The 27,904-nt window shown below is 40.6% G+C and overlaps 1 protein-coding gene across 1 annotated transcript in view; it reads right to left on the reverse strand.

Annotated features, from left to right (window-relative positions):
- The window catches only part of ece2b (endothelin converting enzyme 2b), an 85,173-nt gene that overhangs the window by 19,839 nt on the left and 37,430 nt on the right, over nucleotides 1–27,904 (reverse strand). The window contains 5 exon segments of the mRNA XM_052109826.1: nucleotides 30–176; nucleotides 2,293–2,417; nucleotides 18,313–18,528; nucleotides 20,674–20,818; nucleotides 24,734–24,817. Coding sequence (XP_051965786.1) covers nucleotides 30–176; nucleotides 2,293–2,417; nucleotides 18,313–18,528; nucleotides 20,674–20,818; nucleotides 24,734–24,817 — 717 coding nt within the window.

The raw sequence follows: 27,904 nt of genomic DNA on the forward strand, positions 1-27,904 counted from the left end.
CAGAAACCTGTCACAGTGAGTATATGTACCTGAATGATATTGCTGTTGGAGTTTTTTGGGTCCACACTGACACTAAGAGTGAAGAAGGGCTGAGCTCTGTAAGGTCCAGACACTATCTTCAAAACTTCCATTAAGTTTTCTTTATCCCAAGACTCTGTGATGTTCCAACCCCCTGTCTGCACACACACATACACACACACACACGTACACACATACACCCATAAAAAAGTCTTCTTCATTCTTCTAGCGCATCTTCGTGAAAACATTGGCTTAAATGCGAGTGTTGCCACCTTTTGGACCCATAAATTAGTGCAAATAATTCCAAGCACATGTGCATTCTGTGCATTCAATGACGCAGTTACAAAAATTGGGTCGCAAACGTTTAGTGCTAAAGCACTCTGCTGATGGTGAGAACTGTATCACGTGTCCTGTAGGTCAGACGCTAAGCAGTTGCGTCTGACCTAAGTATACTTTGGGCTTTAAGGTTAGGGCCCTTAGGGTCAGGGCTAACTCTTAAGTCCTAAAGGTTTTTCCATCCAGTTTAAGTCCTAAAGGTTTATCTAAATCTTTTTAATCCTACAGGTTATTCCATCCCGTTTAAGTCCTGTTGACTTATCTAACTCTTAAGTCCTACAGGTTTATCTAACTCTTTCAACTCCTACAGGTTTCCTTATGTTTAAGTCGTACAGGTTTATCAAACTCTTTTAAGCCCTACAGTTTTCCATAATGTTTAAGTCCTATAGGTTTATCTAACTCTTTTGAGTCCTACATGTTTCTCTAACTCTTTTAAATCCTACAGATTTTTCCATCATGTTTAAGTCCTACATGTTTATATAACTCTTTCAAGTCCTACAGGTTTTTCCATTTCGTATAAGTCCTATAGGCTTATCGAAGTCTTTTGAGTCCTACATGTTTATCTAACTGTTTTGAGTCCTATAGGCTTATCTAACTATTTCAAGTCCTACAGGTTTATCTAACTCTTTTGAGTCCTATAGGCTTATCTAACTATTTCAAGTCCTACAGGTTTATCTAACTCTTTTGAGTCCTATAGGCTTATCTAACTATTTCAAGTCCTACAGGTTTATCTAACTCTTTCGAGTCATATAGGCTTATCTAACTCTTTTAAGTCCTACAGGTTTCCTCATGTTTAAGTCCTACAGGTTTATCTAACTCTTTTGAGTCCTACATGTTTATCTAACTCTTTTAAATCCTACAGGTCTTTCCATCCTGTTTATGTCCTTTATGCTTATCTAACTCTTTTGAGTCCTAAAGGTTTATCAAACTCTTTTAAGTCCTACAGGTTTATCTAACTCTTTTGAGTCCTACATGTTTATCTAACTCTTTTGAGTCCTACATGTTTATCTAACTCTTTTAAATCCTACAGGTCTTTCCATCCTGTTTATGTCCTTTATGCTTATGTAACTCTTTTGAGTCCTTCAGGTTTATCTAACTCTTTTAGGTCCTACGGGTTTATCTAACTCTTTTAAGTCCTACAGGCATATCGAACTTGTTTAAATCCTACAGATTTTTCATCCAGTTTAAGTTCTACAGGTTTATTTAACCCATTTCAGTCTGTTGGGTTCATCTAATCAGTTACCCACATTGAATATTCTGCTTCACTCAAAAATACATAACATTATGGAAGTAAAATGGGTTGTGAATGCTATTTCGTGTTGACTTTTAGATTTAAAGTATTTCTCTAAGGGAGGGTGAAATAAAGCCGAAAGCAATAACACCTTGCTCTCAAAGCTAAAGGAGCATGACTCAGATGGGTTTGTGGCAACACCAAATATCAAGCCAATTAAATCTGTCTCACCTTAGAGAATAAAACTATTCTCAGCTCCCTTTAATACTCAATCACTGTGATCCCAATGACACAACATAAGATAGAGAGTGACAGATTGCAAGAGAGACAGAAGGTTAGTATTTGTAAAACTTTGTTAAAGGGCATCTCATTGGCAGCAAGAAGAAGGATGAACAAGATGGATATTTTTCATCCTCCATCTTTCCTATCATAGTTTTGTCTAACCCTCCAGTTGACAGCTGCGTGTGTAGGGAGGGCTTTATATTTAGAAGATAAAAGTGCTGTTTGACATCCCTGCTTTCTGTCTGAGCGATGGACTCCTCTTTCAGGTCTGTGCCGAGGGTTAGTTTTAGAGATCTCTTATTCAAAAAGCATGCCACAGCAAACCCATAAATAAAATGAATGAGGCATCAAATAAATTTAGTATTACATTACCTTCTATTCCTGCTCACACTGTTCCTCTACACCAGAGGGGAAGAAACACCCACCTTTGCAATTAGGTCAATGAGTGGTTGGGCTCCCAGCTCTTCTATTCGCTGTTCATTCAGACAGGAGAGATAGTAAGACTGCGTCTTCCTCTCTGCCTCGCTGCTTGAGTTAAAGGTGCCGTTCTCTACAGAAAATAAGAAGAATTTTGAGTTGCATTTGAGTTGCATCACAATAGTGTTGAGTTCGAGTTCACCTTCAGACATGTCTGAGTCTTTAACCAATCAAGTCCAAGTCGAGTCAGAGTTCAAAGGGGCGGAGTCTGACTCAAGAATGAGTCCATTACTGTCCGAGTCTGAGTCGGTATACTATAACTGTATACTCAACACTAAGCCATCACATCAATATTTTAAGCTCCTTTTAACCTCCACAACTGATAACAAATTTGTCAATACTAGAGGCGTAACGGTATGACATTTTCATGGTATGATAAGTCACAAAAATTACCACGGTATTACGGTTTCATGGTATGTAGATGCATTGATAATATTAAAAGCAGTTCAATATTTGGTTATAAAATAGGCTATTTCTGATAAACACAGATAAATATTTCAGTTATAACCAATTCTTGAAGTACATTTTGGATTTCTTCAACTTGAATCCTTTAACTTTTGATCTTGAACATCAGGACACTCTTAATCTGACAAGGTAAAAAAGAAAAAGAAAAAAATCACAAACAGGTACACAAATAATAAATTGGCAGCTGGCAACATGTACAGAAGTCAGATGATTATAACTACAATTTTATGATTTATGAAACTGAATTGTAATAATTTGTCATGAGTATTGCCTATGTTAACACTTCAAATATGCATTTGCATGCATTCAGTAATTTGTTGCATTTGACAATGAGTTCAATTCTACAATAACTACTGAAAATATATTATTCATGTGCAGTTTATTATTGGCATTTTGTCCAATACTGACAATTTGTGCCACAGTTTCACTGTCAGTTTCTTGCATTCATATGGTCAATGTCAATTTCCTGAACACCAAAAGCCATGCATTTTGTAAACCCTATTTAGTACTATGGTTTACCAATAAAACATATGATTAGTATTATCAAACACATTGTTCTGCTGTTGCGCTGTACTTAGGCAAAAGAACAAATAGTTGGCACATCATAATGTTGAACGAGGGTTTAAATCCGTTTGATGGATTTGTGAATGTGACAGAAAGCATAAAAATAACTTTAGCCTAACTAGTCATTACAAATCATGTAAAACTACATTGAATCTTGTGTTTTTATGGAACAGGCTATAATTTATTATCCTGTGTACAGTATTTCCACTTATATTCATCCCTGCAAATTCCGTGGGTGTTATGTATACCCTGTCTTGTTTTTCCGTTGCCCTTTGTTTGTCATTTTTGTCACTTTTGTAGTTCCTTAGTTTTCACTTTTGGCACCCTTGTAACTCCATAGTCTTGTTTTCCCTCGTGTTCACTGTTCATTGTTTTCACCTGCCCTTGTTAATTTGTCATTTGCTTCTGTTAATCACCTTGTCATCTAGTTTGTGTTCTGGTTGTTCATTGGCCCCTTTGTTCCACATTCTTGTATTTAAACCCTGTCTGTTTGTTCAGTCTCTGTCAGTCGTTGTTTGGTATGGTTGTATGTTGTTATGTTGTCAGCCTGGTATGTCTCCCCTGCCCGTGTTTTTCTAGTTTTGTGTTTGTTTCCCCATTGAGGGTTTTTCCCTTTCTGTTGGTTTTTTTAAATAAAGTTTAACTGCATTTGGATCCGCACCTCCTCGTCTGCCTGATTCATTATAGAACGACTGAACCACCATGGATCCAGCAGTACTACGCGCTAGATATCACCTGCTCTGCCTGAGGCAAGAGGACCGTCCTATTGAGGCCCACGTCCGCGACTTCCTTAAACTGGTGGCTGTTGCGGACTTCTCGGACACCTCCCTGGTTGTCTTCTTCAGGGAAAACCTGAGTGGCTGGCTGAAGGAGCGGCTGCCGACGGCATCACGTGGCTGGACTCTCCGCGACTTCCTGGAGTTAACCTTGCTGTTGTGCGGCTCCCCGTTCACGCCTGCCCCGGTCTGCGAGCCAGAGCCCACACCTGCCCCGGTCTGCGAGCCCGAGCCCTCGTCAGCCACGGTCAGCGAGCCTGAGCCCGAGCCCTCGTCAGCCACGGCCTGCGAGCCTGAGGCCACGATGACCAGGAACAGCTTTCCAGCCTCGCCAGTCGCATCAGCCCGGAGGAAGTGGAGAAGGGGAAAAGTCTCTGCTCACCAGCCTCCGCCTGCCGCAGCCGTGCCCTAAACCCCCCGTGGCTCTGCCTTCAGTGCCCAGCAAACCCAAGCCGGCACGTACCACGACCGTCCCCGAGCCAGCGCCTGTAGCCTCAGAGGTCAGTGAGCCAGTGCCGATAGCCTCAAACGTCAATGAGCCAGTGCCTGTAGCCTCAAACGTCAATGAGCCAGGGCCTGTAGCCTCAGACGTCCCTGAGCCAGCGCCTGTAGCCTCAGACGTCCCTGAGCCAGCGCCTGTAGCCTCAGATGTCCCTGAGCCAGCGCCTGTAGCCTCAGATGTCCCTGAGCCAGCGCCTGTAGCCTCGACCGTCCCTGAGCCAGCGCCTGTAGCCTCGACCGTCCCTGAGCCAGCGCCTGTAGCCTCGACCGTCCCTGAGCCAGCGCCTGTAGCCTCGACCGTCCCTGAGCCAGCGCCTGTAGCCTCGACCGTCCCTGAGCCAGCGCCTGTAGCCTCGACCGTCCCTGAGCCAGCGCCTGTAGCCTCGACCGTCCCTGAGCCAGCGCCTGTAGCCTCGACCGTCCCTGAGCCAGCGCCTGAAGCCTCGACCGTCCAAGAGCCAGCGCCTGAAGCCTCGACCGTCCAAGAGCCAGTGCCAGCGGCCGTGACCGTCCAAGAGCCAGCGCCAGCGGCCGTGACCGTCCAAGAGCCAGCGCCAGTAGCCAGGACCGTCCAAGAGCCAGCGCCAGTGGTCGTGCCCGTCCTAGAGCCAGCGCCTCTCGAGCCTTCCAGGGCTCCTCCTCCCGAGTCTTCCAGGGCTCCGCCTCCCAAGTCTCTCGAGTCTTCTAGGGCTCCTCCTCCCGAGCTTTCCAGAGCTCCGCCTTCCAAGTTTCTCGAGCTTTCCAGAGCTCCACCTTCCGAGTTACCCGAGCTTTCCAGAGCTCCGCCTTCCGAGCTTTCCAGAGCTCCGCCTTCCGAGCTTTCCAGAGCTCCGCCTTCCGGGCTTTCCAGAGCCCCGCCTTCCGAGCCTCCCAAGCTTTCCAGAGCTCCGCCTCCCGAGCCTTCCAGGGCTCCGCCTCTCCAGTCTCGAGCCTCCTAGGGCTCCGCCTCTCAAGCCTCTCGAGCCTTCCAGGGCTCCGCCCCTCAAGCCTCTCGAGCCTTCCAGGGCTCCGCCCCTCAAGCCTCTCGAGCCTGCCAGGGCTCCACCTCCCAGGCCTCTCGAGCCACCCAGGACTCCGCCTCTCAAGCCTTCCAGGGCTCCGCCCCTCAAGCCTCTTGAGCCACCCAGGGCTCCGCCTCTCGAGCTTTCCAGGGCTATACCCCCCTCAAGCCTCTTGAGCCTTCCAGAGCTCCGCCCCGAGCCTCCCACGGCTCTGTTCCCAGAGACCCCAGAGCCTTCTAGGGCTCCTCCTCTGAAACCTCCTACGGCACAACCCCCTTCGGCCCCGCCTCCAGAGACTTCTAGGTCTCCGCCTCTTCAGCCTCTTACGGCGCCACCTTCCTCGGCCCCGCCTCCTGAGCCTTCCTCGGCTCAACCTCCAGAGCCTCCCACGGCTCCACCTCCTGGGCCTCCTGAGCCAGCATCGGCTCCGCCTTCCTCAGCCCCGTCTCCTAGCTCTTCCAGGACTCCGCCTCCAGAATCTCCCGAGCCTCCCACGGCTCCGCCTCCCAAGCCTCCTTCAGCTCAGCCTCCTGCGGCTCTTCTCCTCGAGCCTCCCTCGGCTCTGCCTCCAGAGCCTCCGACGGCTCCACCTCCAGAGCCTCTTAAGCCTCCTACGGCTCCGCCTCCAGAACCTCCCACGGCTCTGCCTCCCGAGCCTTCTATGGCTCTGCCTCCCGAGCCTCCTACGGCTCCACCTCCAGAGCCCCCTACGGCTCTGCCCCAAGAGACTCCAGAGCCTTCCAGGTCCCCGCTCCTAAAGCCTCCCACGGCGCCGCCTCCCTCAGCTCCGCCTTCTGAGCCTTCCAAGCCATCACCCCCCTCAACTTCGCCTCTCGAGCCTCCCTTGGCTCCGCCTCAGAAGTCCCCTTTGGCTCCGTCCCTCGCGGCTCCGCCGGCCTCCCCAGTGGCCACTCCTCCTCCCAGGCCCCCTGAACCAGTCCTTGCACCACGGCCATCTCCTAGGCCACCAAGACCGGCCTCTGTCCTGTGGCCTCCTCCCAGGCTCCCTGAACCGGCCCTTGCCTTATGGCCAGCCCCCGGGCCATCTAAACCTGTCCCTGCCCGGTCAATACCACCCCAGCCTCCTAAACCTGTCCCTTTGTGCCCCCGTGGACTGCCTAATTGCCCCTTGTGCCCCCATGGACTGTCTCATCTCCCTCTGTGCCCCCGTGGACTGTCTCATTTCCCCTCGTGGCCCCCCTTGGACTTCCTGCCTGCCCTTTGTGCCCCCTTGGACTTCCTGCCTGCCCTCTGTGCCCCTTGGACTGCCTCCTTGTTCTTGTGCCCCCCTGGTCTGCCTGTCTGCCCCCGGTGCCATCATTTTGTTCTCTGTGGGTTTTCTGTCTTTTGTCTTGGGTTTTTAGGATCGTCTGGAAGCCGATCCTTTGAGGGGGGGCTCTGTTATGTATACCCTGTCTTGTTTTTCCATTGCCCTTTGTCATTTTTGTCACTTTTGTAGTTTTTGTCACTCCATAGTCTTGTCACTCCATAGTCTTGTTTTCCCTCATGTTCACTGTTCATTGTTTTCACCTGCCCTTGTTAATTTGTCATTTGCTTCTGTTAATCACCTTGTCATCTAGTTTGTGTTCTGGTTGTTCATTGGCCCCTTTGTCCCACATTCTTGTATTTAAACCCTGTCTGTTTGTTCAGTCTCTGTCAGTCGTTGTTTGGTATGGTTGTATGTTGTCAGCCTGGTATGTCTCCCCTGCCCGTGGTTTTCTAGTTTTGTGTTTGTTTCCCCATTGAGGGTTTTTCCTTTCTGTTGGTTTTTTTAAATAAAGTTTAACTGCATTTGGATCCGCACCTCCTCGTCTGCCTGATTCATTACAGTGGGATTGTGCTCACGGAGATGGTGCTTAAGATTTGAAGTGTTTCCCGCCTGAGCCGAGACTTATTTGCAGCAAAGTTTACAGACTGGGTAACCATCAACATTGATGGTGTCTCATGGGTCTTTTACATAGACAAGTAATCCCAGACAGTGGACTTCAACTTCTGTGACGGCAGAAATAAAGGTTCAGTCTCGGACATGGCTGTATGTTGCGCTCGTGCTGAACTTCTGATGTGCTCGTGATGAGCAGCGCTCGCAACACCAGCATGTCACCTTTAAAATTGAGTGACAGTATGCAATACCGTCAATGAGAAGATTTCAACGGTATGATAACCATCCGTTTTAAAACTGAGGTATATTGTGAAACCTTGAAACTGTTACATCCCTAGTCAATATAAATGAACCGGTCAAAAAAAACATACCTCTTTTGGATTTCATTTCAATATCTCATCATTTTTATCCTGCTGAACAAACTTGTTTCAGAACAAAATCATATACAACAAGTGCATGAAGACAAACTGAATGAACAACTCTTTTTTTTTATAGTTATGTCCTTCAACACACTTCTTGTTGCATTCTGTTGGCATTTGAATAACCTGTTGCTTTCCCCCCTCCACTCAAACATAGATTAAAGAAAGTGATTACATACTGTAGAAAAGAGAACAGCTGCATCATTTCAGCTTAGAGTTTAGTTTTATCTAAAATGATCCCTATCTAAAAAATGTCTCTATATTGGTCTGCCGAGGTTAAAGAAAATACATACAAAAGAGTCAACATATTAGAAATTGGCACTCACTGAGACTTTACATCTGATTTGACTGCAAATGCTACATCCAAAACACTGGAAAAGCCCACTGCTAACATTATTATACATGACGGTCACAAGTGTCTAGTTCATGCGCGGAAAGAGGCACATCGAGGGAAGTTCCTCTCATAGGTGCTCGCACACAGTAGCTACCACTGAAGATAAAAATATTCTAGATTTTCTTGAGAGGGTCAGTCTACAATCATGAAGGAAATTTTGAAAAACCTACCACGGAATATTTATGCAGTGTAGTGAGTTCCAAGGTAAAGGAGTGAAAAAATCTGCTGTCAGAAACCACATAGCTGGTCTGCATTAGGCCAACTTTAGCTATTCTGAAGTTTACAAGACCCTAAAGGCTGAGAAAATCCCAATTTCTCTATCAGCAATTAAGAGAATATGTCAACGCTTTGAAACAACGGGTGATGTTGCCTGAAAGAAAGGATCTGGAAGGCCCAAAGCTTCTTCATGCAGGGATGACCTGCTGAAATTTACACTTCTCAAAGTCAGGAAGAAAAGTCTACAAAATCTGTCAACAGTATTCAAGACCTCAGAAAACAAGACTCTTTCGAGAAGACAATAATCAGAAGGATATCTAATGCAGGTTTTGTGTCTAGAAGATGTGTTAAAAAGCCATTGCTGTCTCAGAAAATCATAAAAGACAGAATTAGGTTTTTGGCAGTATATGGGTGGTTCAGCAGAGTCGTGTGGAGTGATGGCTCACAATTTGAGTTGCATCGTGATGCTCCAGAGAGATGTATTTGAAGATCTGGTGAGAAATACAATAGTGAATGCATCTCTACCACAGTTAAGCATGGAGGAAGAGGTGTCATGGTGTGGGGAACCTTTTCAACTGCTGGTACTGGTGAGCTGCTCACTGTGAAAAGTCAATGAATGCTTTGGAGTACAGGAGAATATTGCAGAAATGTTTTGTTCCCACAGCTGAAAAGTTGTTTTCTAAAGAGGAATGGGGGCGGGGGGGGGTGCATCCTCATAAGGGTAAACAAACATGACAGCAGGGAGAACCACTTACAAAGGGTTAGCACACAGGTCATGGAACAGCCAGTTGAGTTTATCCAGCTGTGTAACAAACTGACTTCACGCTGCCCTCTGACTGGCTCTTGCCACGTTGCACAGAATACTAGGACGCAAGCAGAGGCAATGCAGTGGAGGTGAACTGAGAAAGCCCGGCCATCCATCTTTCTAATGTCATCCCTATGGCAGCGACAAAACATGACAAAATGCAGATGCCGCGAGCTGAAATGAGCAGGGGTGGTTGTCATCCTCAATAACCTCCTGCCATCAGTTGCACTTAAAAATCATGTGACGCAGATGCCACTGGGACGACGGAGGTGGAAGGGGGAAGCATTGCAACTGTCATGCTAACTTCATTCACTTGAGAAATGGTGCAGTTGAGCAGAAGGAACCAGAACAGGTAACTGGCAGTGCTGAGTGCAAATAGGACCCAACACAGAAACAAACAAACCATTTGAGCCAATATATGTATCCGGTGTGGATTAGAACTTTTTCCATGGGCTTTAACCCTCAGAGACCCAGTGTAACAGATCTGCAACATTTGTTTAAAGCAATTAAATCATTTCTAATATTCATGAAATACAGGTAAAACATACACATAAAAACAGCTTTGTTGGGAAAGATTTTTTCATTTTATCATTTTAACTGTCAGAGCTGGCTAAAGTCACACTAAAAGGTAACAGCTACATGACAAAATCGCTAACACTGATGGAACAAATTTAGCAATTTTCGAAAAAAATATTTAATGTTATGTTTGTTCTTAAATCACAACATTTACGGATTTAAATATAAATAATATACCCCAAATATAAACTTTCATGAATAAGAGACCATTTTTCTAAAAAATAATGCAACACTGGGCAAAAGTTGTCAAAATGTTTCTATATTCATACAATGAAGCCTATTCAATAAATCATAGATACACTTTTACAAATGATTTTCAGCTGTTTTCTGTTCTGTTTTATCATTTAAAATATTAAAGTAATAGTTCACCCCAAAATGTTTATTTTCTAATAATTTACTCACCCTCATGCCATCCCATATATGTATGATTTCTTTCTTCTGCTGAACACTAAAAAGATTTTAAGAAGAATGTCTATGCTCTGTAGGTTCATACAATGCAAGTGAATGGTGGCCAGAACCTTTAAGCTCCAAAAAACACAAAAAGGCAGCATAAAAGTAATCCATACAATCCCAGTGGTTAAATCCATGTCTTCAGAAGCAATACAATAAGTGTGGGTGAGAAACAGATCCGTATTTAAGTCAATTCTACTATAAATGTATAAATGCATATCGCCACCTAGTGGGCAGGGCGGAGAATTTATAGTAAAAACACTCTTAAATATTGATCTGTATCTCACACAAAACTTTAATATAGCTTCAAAGTTCTGGCAACCATTCACTTACATTAATGGACCGACAAAGCTGAAATATTCTTCTAAAAATCTTTGTTTGTGTTCAGAAGAAAGTCATAAACATCTGGGATAGCGTATTTAATTCCAAACTCTCACTTACTGTCCAAAAAAACTAAAACAATTTAGCAACCCTAAATGGCCAGGATTGCATTTTTGCAACATTTTTATAAAATACACCCCTAAACAAATAATGCATAAATATCTTCTTTTTTTTTAATGGAAGGAAGGCCAGTGGATTCATACAAACACATTCCAACAGGATCATTTTTGGGTGTCTGAAGATTAAAGACTCCATCACATCAACATTTGAAATGGGTGGCTTTTAGTCCATGTCTCTAGGCCTTGAGGTCTTTTATATGTTAGTGCACTCCAAAACATTGACCAAATTAACTTTTAGCAGACATAAGCATTTAAAAATGTACAGTCTTTCTATTCGAGGAATATGGACTAATCTTGATAACTCATCTTGCACTAACTAAATAAAAATGTCAAATAAAATGCTCTCTAAAATGAGAATGAAAATAAAATAAAAGTCAGTTCATGTCAGTTCATTATATGGGGTTAAGTGTGTAAATTATTGTTAATGTAAAAATGTGACATTCATAGGTTTACTTCCTGAAGAGTGTAAAACCATGTAAACCACACCATGGCTGAGTGAAGTTATCAAAGCATTGCTCTATTTGTTTTAGTGGCTGACTTGTCAACTTGTGGCTCAACCAATGGTGTGAGTTTAGGGTTGACTACCAGTTTGTCAATAGTATAACAGAACAATAGTGAATGGTAAATAGTAAACATTTCGTAATCACCCAGAACACCCTAGCAACCACATAGCAATGGCCTGACAACCATTCACAACATCATGACAGAATGTCTTGGGCAAGCACCACTCACTATTTTATTTTACAGGCTTCTCCATTAAACATCTAAACCAAGAAAGAAGGTAAGAAATAAAGGCGCACAAATGATGAGTTGCAAATACACGCAGCCACCCGCACTCAGACATACAATTACACTCGTTCACGCTGTTACCGTGACCTTTGATCGGTGCTCTTAGTTGTTGTCATGGTAATGCACCTGACTCATCTTTGAAGAAAGCAAGAATAATATACGCTACACTCTCGGTTCGTATGCAAGTCTGTTTCGAGCAAAAGACATGATTAATGTCATGATTAATAATGTACAGTATGATTATAAATGGAAACATCTGTGCTGTAATCTGCAAATCGCTTAACTACTTCTTCATTTCATGTGCTCCCTTTTTCTTGCTTGTAGGGTTGTCACCAAAATTGCAGTATTCTATACAACCTCAATTTTACTCTTCTCTATACTGTTAGCCCGAGTCACTTGTTTCCATACAATAAAAAAGGCTGTCGTTCTGTCTATTATCTCCTTTTGTGTTCCACATTAGTAAGAAAGTCAGGTGGGTTTAGAACAACTTGAGATATTTTAGTTTTCGTAGTACCAGTACTTTTGACATACCTATTTGCCTGGTTTTCTTTTCCGTAGTCTATTCTCCACCTAACAGTGCCATCTCATTAAGAGACATGAGGCAAGAATATTCCGGTAATAAATTCTCAGGGACCCAGTGGCAGTCCAATTACTGGTCAGCAGGACTGGTCTTGAGAGAGGATTCACGGTGAGAATGGAATGAGCTTTGGCACGATTCACTGCCTGTCAAGCGGAATACAGCACTGATCTCTCCCCATTACAGCATATGCTTGTGTTTGTTTGTGTTTGCTGGGCAGGTGACAATCTAACAGTGCATTGGCATAAAGAAGTAATTTGTCTTTTTCAGTGCCTCTCTTTGCGAGTGTAAGGTACACCAAGTACATTTTATTCTTCTTCTTTAAAAACACAATCTAACTGTAGTCTACGCTTTGTTTTGTTTAAGCAAATCCTTTTCCTTTCCCTTTTTTCTGTTTTTTTTATTTCCTTGATTATGTACAGCTGTTTTGAAACAACGCCTGTTGTGAAAAGTGCTATACAAATAGATTTGACTTGACATTGTTCCATTTCTTTTTGCTGTATCATCTATTCTTACCTTTTTCTATATTTCTAGTCACTGGCATTGTTACAAAACGTAATGAGATGCCTATACATGCAGCATTTTCGGTATTCTAAGCATGGTCCCGACACGAAAGCTGTTTCAAAAGATAGGCAGCATTTTTTAGCCATCTATAAGTCAGTGTACTCCTAAATATTAACAAAATGACTTATAATAAGATTTAGAGTCTCTCTCTCCAATGGAGCTCCTGAGATGACAGAAAGGGAATTTATTTTATACAAAACGTATTGCATTCCCTGGTAATAGTTTTGCGTTCCTTCGCAATAGTTTGTGTTCTGTCGCAATAAGTTTTCCGTTATCTTGTAGTATTTTTGCATTAATTTGCAATAGTTTGTGTTCCCTCGCAATTAGTTTTTCATTCTTTTGCAATTATTTGTGTTCCCTCGCAATAAGATTTATCCATCCCTAACGAAGATTAACCATAGTTGAATTACATTAACCGTAGTTAAACAATGGAATTTGGAATTCATTATACACCATCCTTACTTGCGGTAAATACACAACCATGGTTTTAAAATTGTAACATGGTTACTACAGGTTTACGATAGCAAAACCATGGTTCATGAGTTCACGTTTTTTCATGTTCCTGTTTTTTTGGTTGAAAACATGCTTTTAAAACCCATACTTGTACCAAAAATAAACTATTGTGTAACTACAGTAAAATTGTAGTCATGTTTTTTTGTCTTTTCTTTTTTTTTTTTGGCAGAATGATTTTTATTACCATAGTTTAAGTTTTTCTACATTATTACTATGGCTTTGTTACAAATATTATGGTTAATATATAATTACTGTAGTAAAACAAAAAAATGGTTTTACCACAAATACCAAAGTTGAACTATGGTTCCTATAGAAACTATAGTAACCATGGCTCATTGGACCAAGGGATTGATAAAGGTACTGTGAGGGGATCCAAAATAATTGCGAGGGAACACAAAACTATTTAAGAAAATAAATTCCCTCCCTGTCCTCTAAGCATCTCTGTACTCTCCTTTTAGAAAATGGACCAAAAATAGTAAGGACTTCTCTTGCACTCACAGGCATATTTTGTTCAAAAATCCATTCTAGAGGGGAAATGTCAACTGGTTATTTTATACTTCCTGTTTCAGTAGAACACAGTAAAAGAAAACAAAACTCATTAACTATTTTATGTGGTTGTTTTAAAATAAAGTTGTGGTTTTCAAGTCAACATGTAAAGTCGTCTCTATACAACATGTAGATGGAGGAGATATAATAAAGGGAATCATAATAAAGGGATTGTGACGACAACAGAATTTTTGAGCCAGAGCCAGTTTTTACATTTTGATAAAAGATAACAAAGACAAACTTTTTTTCTTTGGATAACATGCACCACCAAGAACATGAAAGTAAATAGGGTCAAGTTTTGATTTAATGTTGACTATAAAAGCTAGTTGTAAGGCTGTCTATACAAGGATGACAGGAAGCCAGACTTCAAGATACGGTAAGCCTTTTTAATTTCCCCTGTTTGTGCCAACAGTATTCACAGTTTTTCACAATAATTTTCACAGTCTCTTTATGTTCGAACGCTGAGTTCGTAGTCCGTCTCTGACTCCCTCTGTTCTGTGGCTGCTGGCTTTTTAACCACTCTCCTCGCTCTACTGCAATTAGAGACAGGTGTTAGACATAATTTAGCCCAGGTGTGAGCGCCCTTACCGCTTTTCTCTCCCGGACGGGCGCTTGACCACGCCCCCGCTGCCACACTAGTGTAACTTCATTTTAATTCAGTTTCTATTCTCCTATTCTCTCTTTGCAGAGGGTTGCGCAGGTATTCTGACACAAGTCATTAGGGAATACTCTTTATTTACTGTTCGCTCAAGCGTTGTGTTCACCTCAGCATGCTGCACATCCACTGAGCTGTTCACTCACACACACACACACACACACACACACACACACACACACACACACACACACACACACACACACACACACTTCCTTCCCCAAACACATTCTTGATAAAATAAAAACCACAAAAGACATATCATATATCCGAGAGAAGTATGAGATCAGACACTGTATATATTCATGTAAGGTGAGAGATATTAAATGTGGTGCAAGCGTTGAGAGAATGGTGTTGTGTGATTGGCTGTAGCTGGCTAAGGGGGGGATCACACAGGGTGCAGCACACAATCTCAAAAGTGTAACACAATGTAATTGACGGTCATCATCGGGGCATAACCCCCGCAGGGGCCCCAGTGTGAGAGTGCATACATTAGACAGAGAGGGAACTTGTGATCAAAGTCACCACATTACAATGAGTTATTAAATAAACTGAGCCAAATAGGCCAATAATTAGAGAGAAGAATGGAGAAATATTTTGAAAAACAAAAATAAAATAGGTATGCATTTCTGAAGGAAATACGAGAGCTTGCATGGCAAGAAAAATGTTTTAGGGAAAACTATTTTTATTTTTATATATTGAAATATGGAAAGAGAGACTCTCCAATCAAGGTACATGTCAAAACAATTCAATTAATTGTTTGTTCATGAAATCTAATACAGTAACTAATGTTAACGAATGTAAACTTATTTTAAAGTGTTACCAGCAAAACAATTACCAAAGGGCCATTATATAGAACTGAACCAACGGGACATTCAATCAATTATTTTAATTTGTGTTCTAAAGAAGAACAAGGTCCTATGAGTTTGTAACGACGTGATAACAGGGTGATTAAATGATGACCGAATGTTCCTTTAATTACAGTTCACTAGGCAATTATTGCTACGACATCATTGTTGGAACATGGTTAGAGTTGTACAATTAAGTCGATGGAAATTTCTAAAACTTCACATTTAAATTTCTTAAAAAGTGTAACTTGAAGAAAAAAAAACAAGCCTTGCAAGCACAATACAAATCTATATGTGGATGAATGATTGAGGGATTAAAGGTTAAAGAAATACAGAACAGTGGCTGAAAGTCACTGTGCCCTATCGAACAGATAGACAGGGACAAATGTACACAGAAAACAGGTACCTCAAGTAATCAGGTCGCTCAGAGCTGGAATCAATGAAAGTTTTCAACAGAACCACAAAAACAAGTAGCTACCGAGAAATTAAGTGCAAGGCTATCCAAAAACAACACTTATGCAGCAGTTTTCTATTGGAAAATCAACTAAATCATTTAGAAGTCTGCCTAAATACAGGCTATAGATTAGAAATATAGTGCAAAAGTCAGGTTCCAGAAGTAAAAATGTAATATTTTTTTTCCACCGATGAATACATTTTTAACAGTCATTTAAAAACCTTTATAGACAAACCTACCATGAGCTCCATAATCTGTGGTATATGGTAAATGTTCTGCACTTATATAGTGACTTTTTAACCTTAACAGTATTCAAAGCGCTTTACACTACGTCTCATTCACACATTCACGCACACATTCTCACACCAATGACAGCAGAGCTGCCATGCAAGGCGCTAGCCTGCCACTGGGAGCAACTTGGGGTTCAGTGTCTTGCCCAAGGACACTTCGGCATGTGGAATCGTGTGGGCCGGGAATCGAACCGCCAACTCTGCAATTAGTGGACAATCCGCTCTACCACCTGAGCCACAACAGCAGCCAATTCCTGGAGAACAACTACAGTACCCATGGTACAGCAGTGAAAGATCCACCAATCAGAGAACCGTGTCCAAGAAACCCACTTCAATGACGCACTTTGAATGACGCAAAATCTCCCTTCACTTACATATTTGTGTATATTGGAATATTTTACCAAAAACATAAACTATATCGTTTCTATACTTATAATCAACAACCTAAAATTAATAGTTTTATAAATGTCCATAATTTTAAATTCGATCATTCGCAAGGCTTCATGGGACTGTAGTTCCCCTAGTGTCGCTTCTGTGTCGAAGAAGCGACACTAGGGGTCTCTCTTGAGTGCCGAATATGCCTCTGATCTATGAAAAAATGCCAATGAGAAGTTGGCAGATAGTATTTGCATACCCCTTTGCAGGGTCTTTTCCCCCTGAAAGAATAGGAAACTGGGTAAGACCCCCTTCCCTTGATGCATGTAAGTGCCCCAGCCGTGAATTGCTCTATGCGAGAAACATCGAGAAAAGAGGCCCAGCCAGGCTTGGCCCGTTCCCAGGTTGGCAAGCGTCACCTTGTTCCCCTTGTCTGGGTAACCAGAAGGATTCTGATGACTTTATGGGGCATTGGGGAAGGGTACGTGCAGTCTGATACAGCTGGTCGCGTTTGCACGTGAGAATACCTGCCCGCTTCTGTGTCAGCAGTTCACGTACACGGCTCAATGGCTTAATTGGGACCCCTAGTGTCGCTTCTTCGACACAACGTTGAAGTGAGCGACAGACGGGTAATGTCTGGGTTACGTATGTAACCTCCGTTCCCCGATGGAGGGAATGAGACGTTGTGTCCTCCCTGCCACGTCGCTGAGTCGAGCGACAGTTGTGGCCGGACCATTTCTGGCTCCTCAGAAAAATCCTGAATGAACTCATAGTATTTCCTCGCCTTTGTACCCATATGTCCGGGGGCGGGGTATGCAAATACTATCTGCCAACTTCTCATTGGCCTTTTTTCATAGATCAGAGGCATATTTGGCGCTCAAGAGAGACCCCTAGTGTCGCTTCTTCGACACAACGTCTCGTTCCCTCTATCGGGGAACGGAGGTTACATACGTAACCTAGACGTTCATGCCCTCATGAAAGACAGTAAGTACACAGTACCTTTAACTTTCTGTCAGATTTTCAAATACTTCTTGCCTTCAAATGAAGTCTGTAATGTTGCGATTTACCACGGAGCTTGTTGGTTTGGTTCCTGCTTTAATGGAGGGTTTTTTGAAAAGTCTATGGAAGAAATGAATGGGAAAAATACCTGACACTGAAAAGTGGGCAGGGTACTGTTGCACTCTATTAAACAGGATTGGGGCAACAAGCCACCAAAAGTGATGAAATGTTCCAGATATTTAAAAGGTATATTGAATCTCTCTGTTTTTAACTCTTGTCTAGCATTTCATCCGTACTCAGAAATTAATCTCTGCCTTTCTAGTAATTGGTTTAGTGCCTTTGCAGACACTGTAGCTGTCAGATGTTTGTATTCACTATCTCAGAGGCAAGTGGTGTTGAATGTGTATCTAACGTGAAGAGTTTTTTGTTGATTTTATTTTTTTTAAACACTAAAACTGAAAATGATTTCTTTAAAGTTTACCATCACAGTAGTCAGTAGAGTTCTGTGTAACATGGAATGGGACAAAAGTATTTCCTAGGAGAGTGTTTGTGTAATGATATCTTGCATATTACTTTTTGTATTTGATGTTGATTTGATTTTATAGCAAACTGCCATATTTGTTCCGATTTAGGATATATTTCATTAAACTGGTGAATCTCCCTCTTAAATGTGATTCGTGTCCCTCAGCATTAATATATTACCACATAGTTTATTTCTGACACCGATAACGTGTGTGAACACTGATTGAGATTTACTGAACAAATCCCACTTATCCCAAAAGGATAAGTGTGTGAGTATTTCCAGTCCTTACCCAGCAGGTGTTTGAGCACAGCTTGGTTCTGGTCCCAGATGCTGTTAAATGTGCTCCAGCGGGACCGGCCATCTGGCAGGGGGTTTTTACGGACCCAGCCCCCGCAGGCATACTGGTAGAAATCCTGACACGGGTCAGCAGAGCGGTCCAGAGCCTCCACGATCTTACTAGCCACGCTCACACATGCCTCTGTTAGACAGATACTACGGGCTGGATCTGTGGAGTTAAAAACAACATGAACTGGCATTCTCAACACATTTAACTTCCACATGACATATATCCAAGTGACACTGAATAAAAAGTGGGAAATAATGTAGGCCGGGACTTGGTTTTATCTATCAGGATATAAGTGGACTGTAGATGGTAGGCTGCTAGGAATGATGTATGAAAACCTTTTTGTTTCTGTAAAACATCATATATTAATGAAGGCTTGAAACATACTCTACGGAAGTATGTGAACCTAAATGCTTCTACAGTAGCTACATTAGCTCAAGTCAATGTGTCATATTACGAAATGTTTTAGAACATAATTCATGATTACGGATGTAATGGACTCATATAGTAGTTCAAACAAAAATTATACTTTAATGATTATAAAACTCAAGTGCTTTAATCCATGTCTTCTGAACTGATACAATCACTTTTGTGTAAGAACAAACCTAAATGTAACACCATTTTCATTAAAAAAATATTGATATCGGCAGTCTCCTTGGTGTATTCATGTTTTGAAGCTCAATTACAGTACATTTCTTGATGCATAGATAGAGCCACTTGAGTCACTTGAAAGAAAGTCATCTGCGTTTCAGATGGCATAAGGGTGAGTCAATTATGAGAGCGTTTGCATTGGATGAACAATTCCTTTAAGTATGTACTTAAAGTAGCAATGCATTGGCCAAGCATACACATCTGTTTTTGCATACTTGTGTAGAGTATATTTCAGGTCAACTTGTGAACAATAAGACCTGGGACATTATTAAGAAGTTGCTGTTCATGTTTTTTTAGGGCCGTCGATTTAACGTGTTAATTCAGTGTGATTAATTGTATTAGAAATAACCCATCACAAATATTAACGCAATTAATCGCAATTCCCCCAGACCGTAATAAGGAAGATTCCTGGGAAATGCAAGCTTGTAGTACCACCTGTTTACTCCAGGAGGCAGTAATTGAAATTTCAGCTGTGTGGCAACTCACAGTTTATACAGTGAACAAAACAACCCTTCAGCAGACAGAACAACACAAATATGCGTTATGTTCTTGCGTTCAAAACACTTGATGGAGCGCAAATCCGAACTAAGGATCTCAGGATGTGTTCCAAGTATTAAACAATATTTAACTTCACACAGTGATCTAAAAATGTTATGTTTATGACGCAACGCACCCGAGACGCTACACAAGCATGTCTGACACAGGTGTACATTGACGGGTCCTTAAACAAGCCCTCATAATAAATCTCCAACTGATTGACAAATTAACTTGTGAAATGGATTGCTGTGAACTGTATGCCAATGATTGACTCATGTTCAATAATATGGCAAAAACAATACATTTTATTCTAAAGGCGCTTTTTGTATTCTTATCAACGATTAACTCTTCTGCCACAAGAATGTAATGCATTCTAATTATATGAATATTTGTATATATGTATGTATATATATATATATATATATACACACACACACACACACACATTTTAAATATTTAAAGATAACTATGTATATTTATTTCATCATTGTATATTGAATTATTGTTATAAGAGGGGCTTTCTAGGCAAATATTTGTATATGGGATTAAATGCGATTAATCGGGACACCATGTAATTAATTTGATTTTAAAAAAAATATCGATTGACAGCCCTAGTTTTTTATTAATTTATTTTTTATTTTCTCCCATTTTCTCCCCAATTTGACATGCCTAATTCCCAATTAACTCTAAGTCCTCGTGGTGGCACAGTGCCTCAATCCGGGTGGTGGAGGACTAATCTGAGTTGCCTCCTTGTCTGATACGTCAATACGCCCATCTTATCACGTGGCTTGTTGAGCGTGTTACCGCGGAGACTTAGCGCATGTGGAGGCCCGCGCAATTCTCCGCGGCATCCACGCACAACTCACCACGCTCCCCACCGAGAGTGAGAACCACATTTTATAGTGACCACGAGGAGGTTACCCCACGTGACTCTACCCTCCCTAGCAACCGTGCCAATTTGGAAGTTCAGGAGACCTGGCTGGAGTCACTCAGCACATCCTGGATTCGAACTCATGACTCCAGGGGTGGTAGTCAATGTCAATATTCACTAAGCTACCCAGGCCCCCAGTTACTGTTCATTTTAAAACATATTTTTCTGGATGTATATGTGTGTTTTACCTCTATTATAGCGGACTCCCAATGTGATAGCACAGCCAAAAAGTGCTAGAAGTGAACCGAGAAGCAAACCGGCCAAAACCACCTCCAGTTGAGTTCTTCTGCCCAGTGGACCAAACAACTGAATACCACCCTTACGGAATCCCACCTAAAAACATCAAACAATCATTGACATTTTATTTTTCTTCATTTCTAAAATATCTATTATTGTTGTTGGTTAACATTCCAAAATTGCTATGTACACAAAAAAGTACTAGAAAGTGCCATGTTTTGAATGAAAATACAATGGCATCAATTGATACAATCCAATCATATTAACATTCATGCAAACTGTCAAATGCCAAATGTCTGCCTCTATAGAAACAGCAGGAACATAGAGTAAGGTTTTTGTTTCAAAACATATTACACATCTAAAACCGTTGAAAACCCAAAGAATAAAGAGCATGTTGCCTGGGGATACTCTATCAAATGCATGCTTCATATCTGCTTTCACATCAAAACAACAGAACAGGTGTCACAATTCCTTTCAGAAAAAAAGGTGCACGGCAAATGAAAGAGGCCACATGAATTGATGTTCAGATATCAAATGACACTCACAATTCACTGCAGTAAATCCTTAGAAATCTGACCTGCTATTTTATGCAGATAAAAGGCATATAAAACCACTAAAACCAATGTCATTATCAGAAATAATGCTGAACTAAAGGATACAGAACATTTTTATGAAACCCCAATGTTATTGGGACTCTCTCTCCAATTTTATCTGGTGCACTAAAAGGCAAAGCAGTCTATGGCCCATTTCCTAAAGCCGCTGCATAATTCAAAACTTTAAAAGGTGACTATTTAAATAGGTACAAGATTTCCCAGTTTAAGTGTATTATTCACCCCTGGACTTTTGAGATTGTTCAAAAATACATCCACAACTGAAAAAATTAAAGTGCTCCTAATCTAATATGTTTACACATCTAGTCATCAAACATTATAAAATTAACACTTTCTCATTTAAAAACACACAGAATTTTGAATGTCAGTCACCAGTGCAGGTCAAGCTCCTGAATACTGAATGGGCATTAATATGTAAATGTGGGCAGTCAAATGATAATGTGCTCATGGTCGTGGCATCATAAACATTTCTGAGCAAGCCATTTTTGCAGGTGGTTTCCATATATACTAATTAGAAACCCAAGCAAGAAAAGGGCTCTTAAAAGCGTGAAATGGACGGCCTTTGACATCACAGCTCAGAATACATTTACATTTATGCATTTGGCAGACGCTTTTATCCAAAGCGACTTACAGTGCAGTTATTACAGGGACAATCCCCCCAGAGCAACCTGGAGTTAAGTGCCTTGCTCAAGGACACAATGGTGGTGGCCATGGGGTTAGAACCTGTGACCTTCTGATTAACAGCCTTAATGTGCTTTAACCACTATGCCACCACCACTCCATAGAATACATGGTTTGGAGAGAAACGGAACACATTTAATGGGATTATATCTTAACAAATACAAAATATTAGTAACTGTATCACACTGCATTTTCAATTTAAATAGTTGGTAATCAGAATACAGTTATATTCACCCTGATCTCATGAAATTTACATGAGCATGACAAAACAATTTCAATTCAGAATTTACGTGCTGTATAAACACATTTGGCTGCAGGTTTCCAGTAAAATGTCCAGCTGGGGGTGCCAAAAACAAGTAAAATGTTGTCGTATTCAGATGTTGTTTTAAAGGTGAATTTTAGATGGATGTTTTTAAAACATACTTCCTAAAATAAAACTTTTGCCTGAACCTAACCATTAGTGTTTTAAAATATAAATGAGATGTTAAAAAAAGACATCCTTACCTTATCAATACCTAAACCTAACATTAGTGTTTTAAAATGCAGAAGAAAATTTCAAATACACATTTTCTGAACCAACCACATCATTTTGTGATGCTTCTATGACTCTGTAATGACACGTTTCAGCTTGAGTTCATGGCTGGAGTTGAACCGCAGTCCTCCGACTCAAAGTCCAACGTCCTATCAGGTGAGCTACCGCACAAGCTAATCATGTTGGAATAAGTGTATATACACTGGCGTAATGTACACATGTTGCTATTATGGAAAGAAATTGGTACTTTTATTTACCAAAGTGGCATACAACTGATCACAATATATAGTCAGGACATTTATAATGTGAGAAATGACTATTACAATTTGAAAAAAAAATTCAGAACTTCTTAAACTACTTAAACTTTTCTCATCAAAAAATCCTCCATGTGCAGCAGTAACAGCTTTGCAGAGCCTTGTCATTCCCGTAGCATTTGCCATAGATGTGGCAGTCTTATCGGGCACTTCTCACACACCTCACGTCTAGCTGATCCCACAAAAGATCAATGGGGTTAAGATACATAACACTTTTTTTCCAATTATCTGTTGTCCAATGTCTGTTTCATTGCCCACTCGTACCTTTTCTTTGCTATTCTTCCCATAAGGCCATCACCCCTGAGTCTTCTCTTTACTGTTGTACATAAAACTGGTGTTCAGCGGGTAGAATTCAATGAAGCTGTCAGCTGAGGATATGTGAGGCATCTATTTCTCAAACTAGAGACTCTGATGTACTTATCCTCTTGTTTAGTTGTACATCTGGCCTTCCACATCTCTTTCTGTCCTTGTTAGAGCCAGTTGTCCTTTGTCTTTGACTGTAGTGTACACCTTTTTATGAAATCTTCATTTTTTTGGCAATTTCAAGTATTGTCCAGCCTTCATTCCTCAAAACAACGATTGACTCTTGAGTTTCTAGAGAAAGCTGCTTCATTTTTACCATTTCGTTTTACCTAATACTGTCTTAAAGACATGCCAGTCTATTGCATACTGTGGCAACTCAAAAACAAACATAAAGACAATGTTAAGCATCTTTTAACTAACCAAATATCTTTCAACTGTGTTTGCTATAACAGCAAGTGATTTTCAAGAACAAAATTAGCAATTTACCATGATTACTCAAGGATAAGGTGTTGGAGTGATGGCTGTTAGAAATGGGGCCTGTCTAGATTTGATCAAAAATTACTTTTATCAAATAGTGATGATGCTGTTTTTAGATCAGTAATGTCATGACTATATTTTGAGATCAGCTGAATGCCACTTTGGTGAATTAAAACACCCATTTCATTATGAAACAGCAAAATCTGAACATTATTCCAAACTTTTGGCCACCAGAGTATGTAGGTGTTTCTGTAATATAAGCATTAAAATGTATTGTATTTCAAAAGACTAAAAGGGGGTTGACATCATAAAATAGTAGGGTCTGAGTAATAGAGAGAATAATAAGTATTTATGAAGTCATAATCAGCCATTAAAGTCATGATTTGAGTAAAAGTGAATTAAACACAGTTGTTGTAGCACCTCTAGTGTTCATTTCAAATGGAAACTGCAGGGAATTGTACCTGGAAACACATACAGCAAGTTTTGCAAAAATGTATATAGAGTCACGTTTTCACAATGAGACCAGGTTGGTTACATTCAAAAAGTATTTTGCATTTTAATGTCACTTGTTTAATTTAATATTTAGTCTATTCAGTTGGCAGGAAAACATTAATCAATACAAATGACGCAATCTGAGGATAGTGAAACCGTTTCTTGTGTCACTTTTTATTATTATCACTTGTTATTAACTTGTTTTTAGTCAAAACTAGTGAAAAAATCTGTGTTTAAGAAGTAACCTAAGTATTTAGATTACGTTACAGAGCTTGAGCAATCTAATGGTATATGTTACAAATTACATTTTACAGCATTTATTCTGTAATCTGTAGTGGAGTACATCTAAAAAGTAACCCTCCCAACCCTAGTCATGACACTGTTTGCTTGCTGCCATAGAGTGATTAGTCAAATGATATTTATGGCTCAAATAATTGTCTCAAAACAAAAATCGAGCAGTGCTCTTGAATAAAAATGGAAGAAAGCAATTCGCAGACTTCCAGGGCTGTATGCACCAGCCAAGCAACTGTCTTTGAGATAAATGTCAAAGCTAACAGATAGATTTTTCTTGGTATTATAGACCTTCATGAAACACTCTCACCTCCACACTGTCAGGAGAGATGGCTCCATCATCGTGGATGTCTGTCCCGTCCTCATCAAACGTTGCACGCTTGTAGTTAGACATCTGAAAACCAAGAGAGAAAGAGAAAATAATGTTGTAGTGTGTCAATATAACTATTTGTTACCAATAAAGGCTTATTTGGCACCAAATGCTAATATATGGTCTGAAAAAGGTTTTTTTTGGACTATATAAAGCATTTCTTTAGAAAAAATGGTGACAAAAATTTGTCAAAATACCAAAGTTTTGTTTTGCAGATGGCAAACAAATAGCTGAAATTGTGCCACATATTGTACCAGAGTCAATTTAGCTGTCGATCTGTGCCGCCTATTGTACAGGATTGCATTTCTTTTCCTTCAGCCTGACCAACATTTGTTTCACTCAGAGGTGTATACTGTGGTAATGATATACAAATACTTTTTTACTGTACTTCAGTAAAGTGTTTGATTATTTCAACTTCACTCAAGTATAAATATTTCTGTTCATTTTCTTCATACACTTTTGTTAATTTTGCTGCAAATGTAAGCTGCACGCAGATCACTGATAGTGATGTTCGGGTCGCAAATGAATCGTCTGAGTCTAATATTTTGGATTTGTTTCTTTTTAATCGGTCAAATAGACTCAAATCGAAAAAAGCAGACTGACTGAATTATTTAGCGAATTCATTCATGAATCAATATACAAATCACAAGGGTAACTCCAGGTCCTATAATTTCTGCAATGCTAAAAACACGGACGGAATCGCAGAATCCAGTCATAAAAAACAGAAGTAACTATAAAATGCATAATGTCACATCATTTGAAATATTTAGGATAAAATCAATGTCTGAATTAAACCAATTAAATGGTGGTATGTCCTATTGGATGCTAAATCCACAATGGGCTGCAATTTAATGGAATAAATATACAGTCTACATGTGCTGTGTGCTTCAAAGTGAATGTGTGAAGATGCCCACTCATACACAAACACATCATGAGCATCATGCACGCTACGTGTGTAATAAATGGGTAGATGACATGAAGCGATGGCCCGAAGTTATGTTGATATCATTAACTACTTCAAGTTTTTATGACAGCCAGCAAATGCACAAGTTTAAATCCAACTAACACTTAAAATGGTTGTTGTTCTCCATCTGGATCTTTGCTTCGGTAGATTTTACATTGCACCGCCCAGTGGTTGCTCAGGAAAACTGTAAATAATTTCATAATTTTTTTTCACAGAGCAGAAATGTGTCTTTATATATTAGAGTATTTTAGGAAGGGGGTCCCATATAATGAAATCATTAAAAAAAAAAAAAAAAAAACTACCTGAACCCAGGTACCATATGTATTAATCAATATACTGTAGACATGATGCATTCATGAAAATGTCTAACAATAACATTTGCAAAACCTACTTAACCTGAAACAATTCACTTAACAATGAACTTAAAGCCATTTACTTGTACTTTTAATGCTTAATAAGTACATTATCACTAACATCGTTACTTTAACTTAAGTATTTTCTTATGAGCTACTTAAAGGCATAGTTTGTTCAAAAATGGAAATTCTCTCATCATTTACTCATCCTCATGCCATACCAGATGTGTTTGGTTTTCTTATTCTTGAGAACACAAATTAAGATTTTTAGAAGAATATCTCAGCTCTGTAGGTCCATAAAATGCAAGTGAATGGGTGCCAAATTTTGTAGCTTCATAAAGCACATATAGCCATCATAAAAGTAATCCATATGACTCCAGTGGATTACCCTTAAAAAAATCATTTGCATGTGAAAATTATCCGAACTCTCGATTTTTGTAAGGGTGATTAATCTTCTGAAGGGAAATGTTAGAAGTAAGAAATAGATCAATATTTTAAACTTTTTTTTACTAAAATTTTTTGTGCCTCTCGTGTGATATAAGCACATAGGCCTCTATATTCATACGTATATCCCTTAATAGGAGCTGTTTCTATGGACTGTGGTACTTTTTTGCCACAAAATGAGTTTATGCAGTGGTCGGAGGCATTTCCTCAATCATTCACTTGCATTCATACCAATTCAAAGAGCTCTCCTTGTTCATGTTCCAAGATGGTGCCACAGTTGATGTATCCAAACTTATCTATGTTCCTCTATTGTAAACAACACTGCGCTTCTGTTTTTTTTTTTTCTCGAGAACATGCCAATGACCATGACCCTTGTGAATTTTTTGTGAAAACAGTTTTAAATATTGATCTATTTCTTTACACACCTAGTGCTTCGCTTCAGAAAACATTACTTAGTCAACTGGAGTCGTATGGATTAATTTTATAATGCCTTTAAGTGCTTTTTGGAGCTTCAACATTTTGGCACCCATTCACTTGCATTTTATGGATCTACAGAGCTGACAAATTCTTCAAAAAAATCTTAATTTTTTGTTCTGAAGAAGAAAGAAAATCATTCACTGGGATGGCATGAGGGTGAGTAAATGATGAAAGAATTTGATGAATTTTGATCTGATGGAGGGAATGAGACGTTGTGTCGATGTAGTGACACTAGAGGTCTCTCTTGAGAGCCTTGGTTACCTACTATCTTTGAGAAAAGGCCAATGAGAATTGGTGAACAGAATTTGCATGCCCCTCCCCTGGACATACGGGCATAAAAGGAGGCCAGCGTGTGTCTCTTCAGACAGGTTTTGAGCTGAGGAGCCGAGAGTAAGTTCCCTGCATTTTGAGCGGCTAGTACAGTGTTGTGGCAAGAAGGACACAAAGTCTCATTCCCTCCATCAGGGAACGGAGGTTACGACAGTAACTGAGACATTCTCCTTCTGTCACTCACTCAACGTTGAGTCGATGTAGTGACACTAGGGTTTCCTATCTAAAAACGGTACAATACTGAACCGTTACATGGACTGCTGATGCAGGTGCAAGCAAGTTGCTGCGTACAAAAATAGCAGGTGCATCCGACTGCACGTAACCTTCACCAACGCCCCAAAAGACAACATGTAGTTCCCCACATCCCTGAGTCGCATCCCTCCACTCTATGTTTTCTCTCCATAGAGTGTTAGATGCGGCTGGGGCAATCTAAAGCTAAAACACGCATCGGGGAAGGTGTTCTTTTCCTATCCTATTCTTTCAGGGGGAAAAGACCCCACAGAGACCACATCCTGCCCAGCAGGGGAGGTTAACATGTGGCAA

This window comes from Xyrauchen texanus, chromosome 38 (genome assembly GCF_025860055.1).
Source record: "Xyrauchen texanus isolate HMW12.3.18 chromosome 38, RBS_HiC_50CHRs, whole genome shotgun sequence".
Taxonomy (NCBI): domain Eukaryota; kingdom Metazoa; phylum Chordata; class Actinopteri; order Cypriniformes; family Catostomidae; genus Xyrauchen; species Xyrauchen texanus.